Source organism: Lutra lutra, chromosome 14 (assembly GCF_902655055.1).
Source record: "Lutra lutra chromosome 14, mLutLut1.2, whole genome shotgun sequence".
NCBI classification, from domain to species: domain Eukaryota; kingdom Metazoa; phylum Chordata; class Mammalia; order Carnivora; family Mustelidae; genus Lutra; species Lutra lutra.
The window spans coordinates 51231984-51247240 of NC_062291.1; the positions used below are offsets into that span (position 1 = coordinate 51231984).

At 57.0% G+C, this 15257-nt stretch overlaps 1 protein-coding gene across 2 annotated transcripts in view; it reads right to left on the reverse strand.

The window, feature by feature from the left end:
• Positions 1 to 15018, reverse strand: part of RET (ret proto-oncogene) — a 51505-nt gene extending 36487 nt beyond the window's left edge. For both annotated transcript variants that reach the window (XM_047703325.1, XM_047703326.1), the window contains exon 1: positions 14753 to 15018. In XM_047703325.1, the coding sequence (XP_047559281.1) occupies positions 14753 to 14825 (73 nt within the window). In that variant the 5' untranslated portion in view covers positions 14826 to 15018. The remainder of the gene's footprint in view (positions 1 to 14752) is intronic.
• Between the last annotated feature and the right edge of the window lie 239 nt (positions 15019 to 15257).

A 15257-nucleotide genomic window follows, 5' to 3' on the forward strand; every position in this document is an offset into this window, starting at 1 on the left:
TCTCTTTGCTCCAGCAGCACATCTGATAGACGCAAACGCGCCGTGCAGGACACTTACACGGAGAGTGAACCCCACAACAAACGCCCGTGGGAGCGCGGCCCACCCTGCCGGTCGCTTGGCCCTGCTGCTGCCCCTCCCGGATCCCCACCTTCCACCTCACCCCACTCACTTTGAACAGGAACCTGGGGCTTGGGTTTCTCTTGCCTTTTCTTAAATTGTTTTCTACATAAGCCTTCTACCTCATTCCTGGAAGGTACTTTTGCTGTGTAGAGAATTCTGTGGCAAAGTTATTTTCTCTCAGTCCTTCAGAGGACTTTTCTGTTGTTGCTGCTGCTTCAAAGAACTCTGTACCCGTTCTATTTGTCACTCATTGGCATCCTCTTCTCTCTGGCTGCTGCTAGGACCTCCTGTCTTTGGTGCTCTCTCCCCTTGCATTAGGATTAACCAGCCTGCCCATCTCCTATGCGGGTTTCCTCCCCCTTGGGAGCTCTCTGAATGGCGGAAGCTCCTTGTTCTCTCTCCCTGTTCCCTCCAAGAAACAGCAGCCGGTCCCACGGCACTCGTGCCCCGTGTTCGTGAGCCTCTGTGCTCATGTCTGCCACGTTCGCCGGCCCTGACCTCATCCTCAGTGCCAGGTGCGAATCTCCATCGTCTTGCTCCAGCCCCTCCCACGTCTCAGTCGACTTAGAGGAGGACCCTGACCACCCAGCCCCGCCTGCTCCTCCCACCTGCCCGCCCCAGTCAGGGTACCAGCCACATCACGGCTGAGGCCACATGCCTCAGACTCGTCCTGAGCCCTTCCATCTTCCACACCTTCGAGCAGAGCAAACACAGGATGCCTTCTGCCATCCCCAGTCTAAGCCGCCACGCTCCCGCTCCCACATCTCCTTCACCTGCATGAAACCACACTGCTCAAGAGGCCTTCCTGAGCCCACTCTTAACCCCACAGGCCTCATGTACAGAACCACCAGGGTCACTTGGACCACATCACCTTCTTTTTTTTTTTTTTAGATTTTATTTATTTGACAGAGAGAGAGCACAAGCAGGTAGACAGGCAGGCAGAGAGAGAGAGGAGAAAGCAGGCTCCCTGCCAAGCAGAGAGGCTGATGCGGAACTCGATCCCAGGACCCTGAGATCATGACCTGAGCCGAAGGCAGAGGCTTAACCCACTTAGCCACCCAGGCGCCCCCACATCACCTTCTTCCTGAAGCCCTGTATTAACTGCCCACTGCTTGCAGAATAAAACACAGCTCCTCACCAGGGGTGAGGGCCCAACTGTCCTCCTCCCAGCTCACCTCCTTCCCACTCTCTTGGACACCCACATTCCAGGCACATCAGCCAACTCTCCACTATGAGCTGAAAGAGCAGACATCATAGTGAGTGGCCCAATGAAGGCAACAGTGAAGGAGCAAACCAATAAACACATGGTTTCATGGAGTGAGGGGGTGCACTGGAGACTTTGGGAAATGGTCCGAATTTGGGATGGGGGTGTGGAGCTAAGATTCTCTGGTTTGGTCTGATGGGCACTGAGAGCTGCAGGTGGAGAACCAGCAGTAGAATGAGCCAGGAGAGCCACACGGATGCCCCTCCTGTCCTCACAAGCCTCGTGAGGGACATGTGGACTCCTCTAGGGCACGAGACATCTCAGTGAGGCGGGGGGTGAGTGCTGAGCAAACAGCCCCCAGGCTGAGAACAAAACCTTGGATCCCTGCTCAGGAAATGACCTACTGGTGACGAAGATGGAGATGTGGCCAGAATGTGTGTGCAACTTACACACATACACACGTGTGTATGTGCAGGGTCTCCCTGCCATCACTACTCTCTGTCTCAGTGGGAGGCTCTGCTTTTATAAGGGATTATAATGCATCTGCTTTTAGGAAGAAAGTAGAGCTCAAATTGGTAACTCGAACTTCTTAACAGATTTAGGGGGGAGGCATAAAAGGGAAACCCAGTTTTCGAAATTAAGTGTGGTAAAACACATATACAATTCACCATCTTAATTATTTTAATGTCCCAACAAGGACATCAGTCACTGTGATCTCAGCAGTGCCCCCTCAGTTCCAGTCCTCCACTCCTTCTTCCCTAAGTGCTGCCAGCAGCCTGCGGTGGGCGGCCTGTGCCACTAATGCCCACGAGGCAGAGTGGCCTTCCTGGTATGGGCTGGGTACACGGCAAGGGCCAGCTGAATAGGCCCGCACACAGGGAGGAGCAAGTGGGCACCCTGGCCCACACTGGGGCCCTCAGCTTCCTGTAACGAGCTCCGGGGCTCTCCACGTTCTGGAAGGTTTTGTCCAGCACAGAGTCCAGGGCTCCCACCTGCCTGTCTGGCCAAGGGCTTCACACACAGCTCAGCTCTCAGGGCCCACCACCATCCCTCCGGCCTCAGTCCTCATTGTGTGGTTCACGGTGGGGAAGGGCAGGGGACCCAAGGTGGGTGCAGCATCTCCCCAGACACCTGTCCTCTTGGGCCTTGGCTGGGAAATGTGGCTGGCAGCTTGGGAGAGCAGCCAGATGGAGAAAGAGAGAACTGGGGGCCAGCCCCTGCCCCAGAGATGCCTCTCTGCACACACAGGCACACCCCAATGGGAAAGAGACGCAGAGGTTCACCTCTCACATGCATGGTTGAAATGCAGTCAGCCCCCAGGTCTCCAGTCACTGGGCCACATCACTCAGGGAGCGCCCTGCAAGCGTGGGGAAGGGGTCTGGGTGTGGTTGGGGTTTGGGGGAGTGAGGTCATGACTGAGCTCTACAGCCCAGGCAGCGTGGGAGCCAGGAGCCTGAGCTCGCCCTCTGCTCACAGGCCCCAGCCTTCTGCTCCGAGGAGTCCGGGCCCCAGGCTGCACCGTGCTTGCACCCGCAACCACCGCCCACACGTCCACACCCGTCCAGGCCAGCTGCAGTGGCCTGAGATGATGGACGCTCCTGCCCAAATGTGATTTCCCAGCTGCCGCTAAGCTAATCACCAGCCTCACGGGCAGTTCCTTCCGGCTTCTATGCAAAGGAAACTGCCAATTAGGTTACAATTAATTTCTTACCCAGGGCAAGGCCTGGCTGGAAAAAGACCGGCCACCCAAGTGGCCTGCCGATGACTGTTTGCGGGTCACCAGGCCCCTGTGGCTCCAGCACTCTCATGCCCCAAGGCCCCAGCTGACTTTGGTTGTGCTGGCCCTGGCCTGGGGGTGACCAGCCAGGACATTACCGGCTTGGACCCTGTGTGCCTCTGCTGGGAGAACTATCCCTCATGCACCCAGCAGGGCACTGTGACTCAGACTTAAACAAATATGTCACCCCACCAACCTTGAGCTCCCTGAACAGAGATGGTTCTGCCCGTTTTTGTCCACCACCACCCCTGCCCTGCCCCAGCACTCTTTGTGCAACATTCTTTTTAAAAGATTTTATTTATTTATTTGACAGAGATCGTAAGTATGCAGAGAGGCAGGCAGAGAGAGAGGAGGAAGCAGGCTTCCTGCTGAGCAGATAGCCTGATGCGGGGTTTTTATCCTAGGACCCTGGGATCATGACCTGAGCCGAAGGCAGGCACTTAACTGACTGAGCCAAGCAGGAGCCCCTCTTTGTGCAACATTAACAGGCCAGATGTCTACAGTGCATTTTCTATGAGAGGCTCTGTTCTAAAGCACTTCACATGAATTGTTCACTTATTAACACAACTGCCAGAAGTAGGGCTGGTTATGATGCCTGTCTTGCAGAGGGAAAAACTGAGGCAGAAAGAAGCTAAGCACCTTGCCCAAGGCCACTCAGACAGTGAGCCAGGACTTAAGCTGAGGGTCCTGTCTGGGGTTGTGTGTGTGGCCACCAAATTCTCCTGCTCAGTGCCGGCTGTGCACACACGTGCAGATAAGCCAGCGCCCTGGGCCCTGGGACTCTGGGCCACCCACCCACCTGCTTGCAGACCAGGCTGAAAATGCCATCATAGATACCCATCCATACCTCCCTTAGCCTCTTCTAAAAAGCAGGTGCCCCTAGAAGTCTCCTGGTATAAACATTGTTAACATTTCAATGAAATGGGGTGAAGCCCAGATATGTGTGACTGGGAGGGAGTCTGTTCAGCCAGTATCTGTCTGATAGGGACAGACACAGTAATGGTTGCTGCGTGCAGAGGAAGTACCTGGCAGGTGCTCACCAATGCTAGGGGCCCAACATGTCTATCTCAGCTGGACACATAAGTGAACCCCGAGGGATCTTTCCCTCCATCCCACTGGATCCTATTATCACTAAATACTTGAAAAGGTGGAACCAGCAGGCTCCAGCTTCTGCATGTGGATACTGACACATGACTTGTGGAGGAGGGGTCAGGAAGGTAACGTCTTCTACATGGGGTGACTGGGACAGAGGCACCTCCATGAGCCAGAAGTAGCCTGTCAGTCAGACAAGGGCCTACTGGCACTGCTCTAGCTCGATGGGGGGGCTGGAAGGCTGTCCTGTGGTCTGGATGTGCTTCCTTGTCAAGTCTGAGAAGACCAGAAGGGGCCCTGTCAAAGGAAGGCCCTTTTCCTAGGGGCTTTGGGAAAAGGCCTGCCTCATGCCTCTAGTACACACTCCTTTCTATGTGGGGCAGGTTTGGGATGTCACAGTGCTGCTGCTGGGAGCCCCCCCCCTCGCTCCCTCCCTGCAGCTTTGGACCTGTTTCCCCTTCCCCTCTCTACTCCCCACTAAAAACAAGGGTAGGTACGATCAGGTGAACAGCAGAGGGGACCCCCTGGGTCCAGGGCCACCACAACACCTGGACCAGAGGCTGGGTTCTCTCTGGAGATGGGGGGGGGGGTGACTCAAAGAAGGCCTAAGGGTCTGCTCTGCTGGGAGGGTGGAAGGAAGAGAGCTGGGGAAACCTCTGACAGAGGTGGTTTCAGCACAGCATAGGCCTGTGGCCAGACAAGCCGGCAGGTCCTGAGGGCCCACTGCACACCGAGGGCTTTCCCCATCTATATGGTTTCCCCATGTATAAAATGACAAGGTTACACCCGAGGCTAAGGCTCCTTTTAATTCTGATTCCCCTACAAGTCTATGTGATGTCTATGCAGAAGCAGTCACAGAATGAACTTTCTGAGCAGGGACAAGTGGCAGGATGGTGGGCACGATGGAAACCGGGGTGGTCTCTGGGAGTGGGGCGTGGGCCATGGGCCATGGGATGCAACGAGATTATAATCACAGGTGCCTTCCTAGACCACCAATGATAAGGCAAAAAGACATGACCTAGGTCCAAAGGAGAGTCTTAGGGCAACACAAGGAAACAGAAAGACAAGGGCAGAGCTGGGCCCAAGCTCACACTCCTTCACTGCCTCTCTGTGTGACCGGCTGGGAACCAGGACAGAAATGCCTCCTTGGAATTATGGCTGGGACAAGCCAGGTACAGAGCACCCACTGATGGAAGCCAGTTCTCTATTCTCCCTCCTCCATTCTCCCTCCCCCACTTATGGAACCAGAGCAGCCTGGGGCCCACAAAGCCTTCCAGCTACTCCTCAGTCACGTCCTGCCCACCCCCATACCTCTGCCCAGCACTCCTGTAGCTTCTGGATACAAGGGTGAGCAACGCCTCAGTGCACACTGCTGTCCCAGGAAAATGGCTTCAAGGGACTAGCAGCATGACATCACACAGCCACAATTACAATAATCAACTTACACCAGATCTGCCTGGTTATTTTTAGAGTCAGGACTGAGGTTTAGCAAGACAGGGCGGCCCTGGGTCTTCCTGCTGCTGAGTCCTGCCTTGTCAGGTGGGCTGGGTGGGTTGCTGGATCCTGGCACCCCTCCTTTCCCCGGTCCTTCACAAGGTGATCCCCAGGCATGGGCATCTCATACACGAGTTGTGACACCATTGCTTCTGGGGCATTCACGCTTCACGTGGCCTCAGGGTCCAGGTCTTTGGAGAAGGTCCTCAGGGTCCCAGTGGGGTTATGGTGGCTCAGCCTCCCCCACTGAATATCTGATGAACCCATGTCCTCCTCAAAAGGGACCTGGGGCTCAAACACTGTCAGAAATGTCACGGACACGGTGAAATGTTAATGACACAAAACGGCTTCTCAGCAATACCCGGTGGAGGTCTGATAAAGCAATGTAAGCCCAACAACAAAAAGACACCCCACCCAATTAAAACAGGGGCAAAGGACCTGAAGAGATGATTTCTTCAAAGAAGATGCAAATGGCCAATGAGCACATGAAAGATGTTCAACCTCACTAATATTAGGAGAACGCAAATCAAAAGTACAACGAGATACCACATTGTACCCCACACTCTGGCTATAATGAAAAGAAAACAAAATAAAAACCCAGAAAATAACAAGTGCTGTCAAGGATGTGGCAAAATCAGAACTCTCACACACTGCTGGCGGGGATGTAAAACAGTGCAGCTGCTGGGCAAAACAATTTGGCAATTCCTCAAAAAATAAAACAGAATTATCAGATGGCCCAGCAACTCCACTCCTAGGTATGTATCTAAGAAGACTGAAACCAGGGACTCAGATATTTGCCCATGAACGTTCATAGCAGCTTTAGTCACAACGGCTAAAAGGTGAAAACAATCTTAAAGTCCATCAGTAGATGACTGAAATAAAATATGGATGTATGCCACAATGTGCACGCACTTTGAAAACACGACGCTAAAAGAAAGATGCCAGGGGCGCCTGGGTGGCTCAGTGGGTTAAGCCGCTGCCTTCGGCTCAGGTCATCATCTCAGGGTCCTGGGATCGAGTCCCGCATCGGGCTCTCTGCTCAGCAGGGAGCCTGCTTCCCTCTCTCTCTCTGCCTGCCTCTCTGTCTACTTGTGATCTCTGTCAAATAAATAAATAAAATCTTTAAAAAAAAAAAAAAGAAAGATGCCAGATAAAAAAGGTCCATTTATATGAAACATCCAGAGAGGACGAACCTGTAGAGACGGGACGCAGAGCAGTGGTTACCAGGGGCTGGGGGTGGGGGCGCTAATGGGGCAATGTCTAGGGGCTAAGCTCCCTTTTGTGGTGGTGAAAATGTTTTGGAGCAACACAGCAGCAATACCGAGGCAACACTGTGAAAGCACTAAACGCCACTGAATCGTTCAGTTACCATGGCTGATTTCATGTTGTGTGAATTTTACCTCCCCCCAAAAAAAGCAAACTGTAATTATCCACCATCCCTCCTTCCCCAGTGCCTGGGCCCAACGCAGGCCCTGGCTGTGCTGACCAGGAGACCAGACATCAAAGAGGTGGGGCTCAAGGGTGTGAGTCTGGAGAGGGGGACCCCAAGGGTGTCCGCGGGTGCCCCGGCGTGTGCCCTCCCACCCACCACACTCTCCTTTGTACTCGGGGCTTCTCTTGAGGAGGGAAGGGCCATGCGACAGGATTCCAGCCCACAGAACTTGGGCAGAGTGCCGGGGGCCCCTCCAGGCCTGGCTCTGTGCCCCTCCCTGGGCACGTGGCTGGGCATGGAGTGCCTGGCGGGGGGCACTGTCAGCAGGAGACACAAGGACTGTGTTGAGTTACTGAGACTATGGGAGCTTCCGTTACCAAGCACATCCTCACCTGCCCTCAAAGATAGGAGTGGGTGGGAAGCAGGGAAGCAAAGACTATTCGAATGGGCTCTCACTCAAGACCTCTCAAGGCTCTGTGGAGTCATGTCTGTGGTCCCTCTGGGTGAGTAGCCCATGAAGACCACCCTCGGGGCTGCCTACCTGACCAGGCGCATCCCTTGGGTGGCAAAGTGGGTCCCCGCAGTGCTAAGTGCATGTTAACCCTGCTTCCGCCGGGGAGAAGATGGAGGGCGGCGACTCCAGGGCTAAGTGGCTGCTGGAACAGTGCCCTGCGCCCCAACTCCACCCTTTTTCTCCTCCCCAGAAAGGAGAGAAAGCAGCAGATGCCCCACGGCCAATGTCAGAAGGGCAGGATGGGGGAGCAGGCAAGGAGAAAACCTGCACCCACCCAGGACCAGCTCCAGCTCTGTCTTTCACTATTTCTGCGTCTTTGCTTGTTTCACTGGGAAGAGGAATTTAAGGAACCAACTCATGAGACTCTCAGATGGCTGCCGTCACTCTGCACACCTCCGAGTCAACCCTCGCAACACACCCTACCCTCAGGTCCTGGCACAGAGAGACCACATTTTCCCCAGCATTTGCTAGACCACTAATTCAATTTTAGGAAATTGCATTTTTTCTTTTCCCCTTTCAAAAAGAGTGAGAATCACTGGAATCTGATGGTGAGCATCAGATCAGCGCCTGAACTTGAGAGGGTGGCTGGGGCCCCAGGGCCTGGGCTACAGGGACACAGACATCTCCCCCGAGCTGGGCCTGGAACGGGGCCCTGCCTGTCACAGAACCCCAGGCTTGCCTCCCCACCCCCCCGCTGTGAGACTGTCATGGACAAGTCGAGCCGGCCAGCCCACAGGTGCACAGGTGACTTTCCTGTGGGGGTGCCCGGGCTGCTGTACTTTGTGGAGCCACTCACAGGACAAAAGCAAACAGAGGTGTTTGTTCGGGGCTGGACACCTGCTCTCCTTGGGGGCCCAGGTGGTGCCTGAACAAGGTCCTGTTGGCATCACCCACCCCACAACCTCATTTTCTAGGGGTGTCGGCTCCGAGGTGGGAGGCATACCGCTGCCTCCTCTTGTCTACCACCTCCTTGCCCAGAGTCTCAGGCAGAACAGTGCAGGGCCCACTGGCTTCACAGCTCCAGCCTTGGGGACAACCACAGAGCTGGAAGCCTGAGCCTGCGGGGAGCCCAGGCCTCGTCTGGTCCCAGAGCTGAGGAAAGGTGGGCAGTAGGAAGACTAGACAGGGAGGGAGGGAGGGAAGGCCCAGTCTACAGGTGTCCTGTAGTTTCCCAAGTGTCCTGGAGTGTTGGTCCAAAGACAGCCTCACCTGCTAAGGTTTTCCAACATGAGGTGGGGTCCTGCCTCTGAAGTCACAGCCTCCCTTAAACCCCCAAACACCAGGCCTGGATTGCCACTCTGGGGTGGTGAAGGGAAAGCCAGGTGGGCTCTGGGAGGCCTGGGCATTCATAGCCCTACAAGCGTCCCGGGAGCACCCTCCCCAGGCCAGAGGGCCTTCCTGGGTTGGCCTCTCTGAGTTGCACTGATGCCCCAGTCTTCCAGGAGCATCACCCTATAGAGCATGGAAGAGGGCTCTCTGAGACCTACAGGAGGCTGAGGAGAGGGAGCAAGGGAACAGGAGGGAGATGAGCAGGGGGACTGGGGCACCCCCGGCTGTCATCACCACATTGAAGTCCACAGCCAGGAGGGTCACTTGCCTGCCTGGCTGCCCAAGGCCCTCTCCTACCCTGCCCCTTAGCCTGCCTCTCACTGAGCACCTCCTCGGAAATCACACCCGTGAATTTGGGAGAAGTGATGGCTTAGTGCTTCCTTTACTGCCTGACCCTCCCTGCACAGTGACCGTTCTGAGGTCAGAGGGCCCTTGTGTTGTCTCCTGAGGGCATCTCCTGACCTGGAGAAGCTCCCCAGGTAGCAGATGGCCCCCCAGGGAGTACTTGTGGATCCTTATTACTGTTATTGTTACTATTAAATCACTCTCACTCAGAGAAACAATTGCAGAAATGAGGAGGAGGACAGAGAGGGGAGAAGAATGGGGGGAACAGGAAAACACAGGTAGGAGGAGGAGGACACAGGGAGGGGAAGGATATGGGGAGGAGGGCATGGGGAAGAGGAGGACCCTGGGAGGAGGAGGACATGGAGAGAAGGACATGGGGAGGAGGAGAACATAGGGAGGAGGACAACAATGCTGGGAAGAAGCAGAAGACATGGGAAGGAGGGCATGAGGAGCAGGGCACTGGGAGGAAGAGGAGGAGATGGAAGGAGGAAGACATGGGGTGGGGGGGAGAACATGGGAGAAAGAGAAAGACAGGGAGAGAAAGAAGAGAACATGGGGAAGAGGAAGACATGGGGAGGAGAAGGACATAAGAAGGGGAGGACATGGAGAGGAGGACAGTGGGTAGAGGAGGACACAAGAAGGAGGAGGTTACCAAGAGGAAGAGGACACAGGGAGGAGAAGGATATAGGGAAGGGAGGACACGGGGAGAAGGAAGAGGGCGTGGGGACGTAAGTTTAGGTCAGGAGCCCCTGAACTACCCTCACAGCAGGGAGTGTCCTCCTCCACACCCACAGGACAGGGAGGAGGTTCCACAGTAGAAAAGTAGCTGCTTCCACAGGGTGGACAGAAGCACTGCTTGGGAGGTAGGGCAGTGCCTCTCCAACTCTGCCTTTCTTCCTGGGTCCCTGGTTGGCCGCTTTCTTTTTCCAAGGCTGTCCCAGTGCCCTGGGAAGGAGGGCCCTGTCCTTGAGAAGGAGACACACTTGCACTCACGGCCCCTGAAGCCCAGCCCCCCACCCTACCCCAGCACAGTAGCTTCTACCAGGTGCTGGGTCCCCACACAGAGCCTACACCCTCAAACAGATCTCCTCCTGCCTCACAAGAGCACACACACCCCTGTCCTAGGCCCAGCTATGCCAGGGCCATGCCGGGGGGCTGTCTCCAAAACTGTAAGACTCCCAAACATCAGCTAAAGCAATGGTCCGACCTGAGAAATCAGCCATGACCCAGAAGAGCTCCTGTTTCAAGCACAGCGCACACTTCACTCCTATAGCTGGGCCGGGCTGGAGCCCTGAGCAGGTGAGCACTGAGAGGGCTCAGGGCTACCTTCCCTTCCCAGGATCCCTCCTCAGCCCCATCCCTGGTCCCCACCACCGCTGGCCTGGAGAAGGCACTTGAGGAAAGCCAGAGGCCTGGGGGTGGGGAGTCTTTTCCACAGGCTGTAGTCCACAGGCTACGTGGGGCACGGTTTCCTCACCTGTGAAATGGGAAACCAAGGTCATGTCCCTTAGGGTTCCGGGAGGTTACAGGAAGCTAGATGACAGGTGGTGCTCAGCAGGGGACGAGCAGGCTATGAGTTCCCTGGGGTAGCTGCTGCTGACATCAGCTTTGTCCAGCTAAGACCAGAGGACAGAGTCCCCTCTCAGGTCACAGAGAGGGGTAAGGCCTCAAGGGAGGTGGTAGCTTCCGGGCCCTCCATATCCCTTGGCACCTTGGGCTCCATTTTAACAGATACCATGATTTTTAATTAGTTTTCTCTTCCCCTGGCTAAAAGGCCATTAGCTCCCCATTAGGTGAATGCATCCCATTTTCTTCACACCACCAAGGAAACAGTGATTTACTTAGCTATCCCTAAAGCAATTCTGCAGAATAAAGGCAATTTAGCAATGGGCTCAATAAACTTTCCCATTTGTTCTCTGTTTGCAGGCTCTACCCTTAGGAGCCCACCAGCCAGCCCATCCCCTGTAGCCTTGGGCGGGCTAGACTCTGTTGGGGGCCCCCAGAGGTCAGAGGGGCTTAGCAGGGATGCAGGCTAGGGTAGAGGAGAAAGAGGGCAGGGCCCAGGTGAGCTGGTGAAGCAGGACTTGTCTTCTACCAGTCCCTGGCAAAAGAGAGGGAGGGGCCCAAAGAAAGTAAGAAGTAGGTGAGGCAGCCTTCCCAGCAGAGGCGGCTCTGACATCTGGTCCAGGCATAAGTGGCCTGCCCAGGCCACACTGCAGAGGCCTGGGCCTGGCATCCCGGAGAGGGAGCCTGCCAAGTCATGGCAAATCTTCCCTTCTTTGGTGCTGGGGAGTGAAAGTCCCAGAGGTCTGCAGGGAGAGAGGGCAGGTCCTTCCTTGAAGCCACAGGTGCTGAGCAAAATGGGACCCAAGAAGCCAGACCAGGAAGACGAGAGACTCAAGGCCTGCTGAGGGACTGTGGGAGTCAGGGAGATGGTGCTGGGTGAGGTGTCAGCCTGGCAGGGCCCAAGAGCTGGGACTCAAATTGCTGAGGGGCTGTATCTGTGTTGAGCAGCAAAGTGCTAGAAACTCTTCTAAGAATAAGTCTTAGATGGAAGTTTCCCAGGTTCTAGGATTCCCTGGGACCATTGGGTCATGTCCATGAGTGTATGAGGGGGTGGATATGTGTGAGTGGCAGGGAAAGGGGCTGGGTTCCCTGGGGGAGGGTGGAGTATGTAGGGGGGGGTCGAGCCTCATTCACTAGGGTGTGTGTGTGTGGCCACGGGGGTCATGATTACATACCCTTGAGCAGGGGCAGGAGTGTGTCTTGTGATGACCAGCTATGAGTAAGAGTAAGTGTATGTGTGCATGTGTGTGTGTGAGAGAGAGATCCTGTGTGTGTGTGTGTGTGTGTGTGTGTATGAGAACAAGACTGAGACCCTGTGTGTGTGAGAGAGAGACCTTGTGTATTAGATAGAGATACTATGTGTGTTTGTGAGAGAGAGAGGGGAGATCCTGTATGTGTGAGAGAGGGAGAGAGACCCTATGTGTGTGAGAGAGAGGGAGAGGGAGAGATTCTGTGTGTGTGTGTGTGTGAGAGAGAGAGAGAGAGAGAGAAACCCTGTGTGTGTGTGTGTATGAGTGAGTGAGAGAGAGAGAGACCCTGTGTCTGTGTCTGTGTGTGTGCGCGCGCGCGCGCGCGCGCGCTCATGTGCAAGCTCGCACCCACACATGAATGCCATGATGCGGGAGAAGAGTCTGTGTCGGTACCTTTTTCTGAAGGTTTATGTGGTCACACACTATGACAGTGTGCACACATGGAGGGGGACCAAGCTGCAGGCATCTGTTTATGTCCCATGGCCTTGCTCTAGACATCCCTGTCCCCCCTTCCTGGCCAGCTCTGAGGTAGCAGGGCTCCTTCCTCTGCACACTGGTCTAGGCCCCTGCCTCTTCGTCTGGGTCGCCTCTCTACTCCCCTCCGGTCAGTCCCCCAGCACAGAAGAGAGGCTCCTGCCTTGGGGGAATTGTCTGGCCAATCAGGGGACAGTCTCATCCTCTAGAGACCCAGAGCATCCATCCCCAGGGCAACAGGCCTGGCCACCGGAGCGCCGCATCCACAAGAGGGCGCCCAGAGGCTGAGCTGCTCTCAGCCTGGGTGGGTCCTGGAGCCGCCGCAGGGCTCACTAGTGATGGCCTGGTTTGGCTCAAGGAGAGCCAGGCTCAGCCGTTCCTCCACTGCTGCTCCAATGCCCCTGTGCCTCTCCCAGGGCGCCAGCTGTGTCCTCCTGGGGGCTGCAGGGCCATTTCCCCACTCTCAGCACCCACCAATCATGGTTTCTTGGTCATCCCAAGGGAAGGGTGGGCGGGGTGGGACGCTCGTCTTCCCTGCTTGGAGAGCCTGTCTTTGGCCGCCAAATTCTGTGGGCCAGGGGTGTGAAAAAGCCACCTGCATTCAGGCCAAATGCCACAGGCTGACCCTTGCGGCCTGGGCTCCAAAGTCTAGCCTTTAAAGCCTCGCAGGCAACTCAACTCGGCTAGTGGCTGTGGGAGAGCATGGGGAAAGCCTCTACAGGCAGCGGGGCTGGCACAGGCTGCCCAGCCAGCACTAGCTTCCGGCTCACATCTTACTATACACCCACAACTACAAAGTTACAACTCAGAGTTATAAGAGATCTTCAGAACATTCTGCTTGTGTTTACCTCTGTCCTGACTGCAGCCTCCTCGGGGTCTTCCCCCATGCAGCCCAGTGACCCCAGAGTTCTCCTACCAGAAACAGACTCCCTCCCCCTCATTCCTCCTCAGGGCAAGGGAAGGGCTTCTCCCCTGCCTTCCCCATGATGGGCTGGGAACCCATTCTGGCTTCAGTATCTTTCCAGGGAAACCCAGGATTCAGCCACACAAATGAAGCCTTTGGGGCCCGTCTGTGAACCCAGAATCTGCAAGACCAGAGGCTAGAGGCAGGGGACCACTGTTTCTCCTGTTCCCAAAGGCCACAGGGAGAGAAGGCCCTTTGTAAGCAGTAGGAGAGGGCAGCTTTCCCTGTCGGAGAGAAACTTGGTGCATGCTGAAGGAGGAGATCAAGTCAGGGCCGGTTCAAGGAAAACTAAAAGGCATGGCGAACGGGTCAAAGATTCTGCGGCCTTAGGCTTCATTCTGTCTGAGTTTGGGGCGGGGGTGGTGACCAGCCTTTGCAAGGCCACAGCCAATCTTCCCAGCACCGACGCTGGCCGAAGGCGGCACATAGCCCTGCACCACCGTAGGACAGTCAAAAGCGCTTGGCCAAGAGCGGTCTCCGGGTCGCAAAGGCCGCACCCTCCGGTAGCCTGGCGCACGACTCCAAAGCTGCCTGTTGGAACTCTGGCCGCGGCGGGCCCTCCCCCGGTTGCGCTGGGCCAGTCTGAACGGGCCCTCGAGGGCAGCCTCCCAGAAACCACGGGCATTTCGGCTTTTTAAAGCCTAGGGTGGCAAAAGCGCACGAGGGAAAAGCAACCTTTTATAAAACAGCAGGTGCCCTTCGCACCCCTGGGCGGGCCAGGGAATCCGAGCTGGAGGAGGAATACACCGACATGGAACGAGGAAAGGAAACCAAGTTGAAACAATCTGCAGAGACAGAGCTGCCCGCTCAAATCGCGGGCTTTCTCGGGCTACACCACCCGGCCTCCCCGACCTGCGCCGAAACGGCAACAAGGTCCGTCCGGTTCGCTCCAGGACGCGGGCGCAAGGCGCGACCACGCTGGGACGCACCGCTGCGACTCAGGCCCTGGGCACCGACCCCGGCCGCCCGGCCCACGACCCGTTCCAGCGGGAGACCCGCCCAGCCCGGGCCTCGAAGCGCCGGGTCTGCCGCCCCACCTCGCTCCCGGCTCAGCCCGGGCAGCGGGCAACTGCGCAGCCCGCTGCCCGCAGCCAAGAGAAAGGCGTTTCTGAGCGCGTCCGCTCCGCCGCTCGGCTCCAGGCGCCAACTTCGCCCCGGTCGCTGCGGGCACCGGCCCCCGGCAGGACTCACCTTCGCCGAACAGCGGCAGCAGCAGCAGCAACCGCAGCCCCGCGGCGCCGGCCGTCGCCGTCGCCTTCGCCATGGCCCGTGCGCGCCGGGGCCGCGGCAAGAGGGCTGCTGGCTGGGGCCCGGGTCTCGGCGGCGGGATGCGGTGCTTAGCCGGGCCGCCCCATGCCCGCCCGGGACGCGGGGGACGCGGGGGACACTGGGGGCGCAGAGCGTCGGGGCGCCGACTCTGGCTGGTCTCCACTGCTGCGCGCCTGGCTCTGGTCGCGGGACTGAGGCGGGGCGCGCGCGGGCTGCGCCGCCGGAGCTGGCAGGGGCGGGGCGGGGCGGTGAGGGGGGCGTGCCGGGGGGCGTGCCGGGCGGGGCCAGGGTGCGGGAGGGGTGCGGGGGTTAGGGCGGGGCTCGGGGTACTAGCGGTGGTGTGGGGGTGCTGGTGCGGATCCCGCCTCGCTCGGAGAGGAGACTGGTGCTGGACGCGGGACGCTGGTGGGGCCGGGTGCGAGTAGCA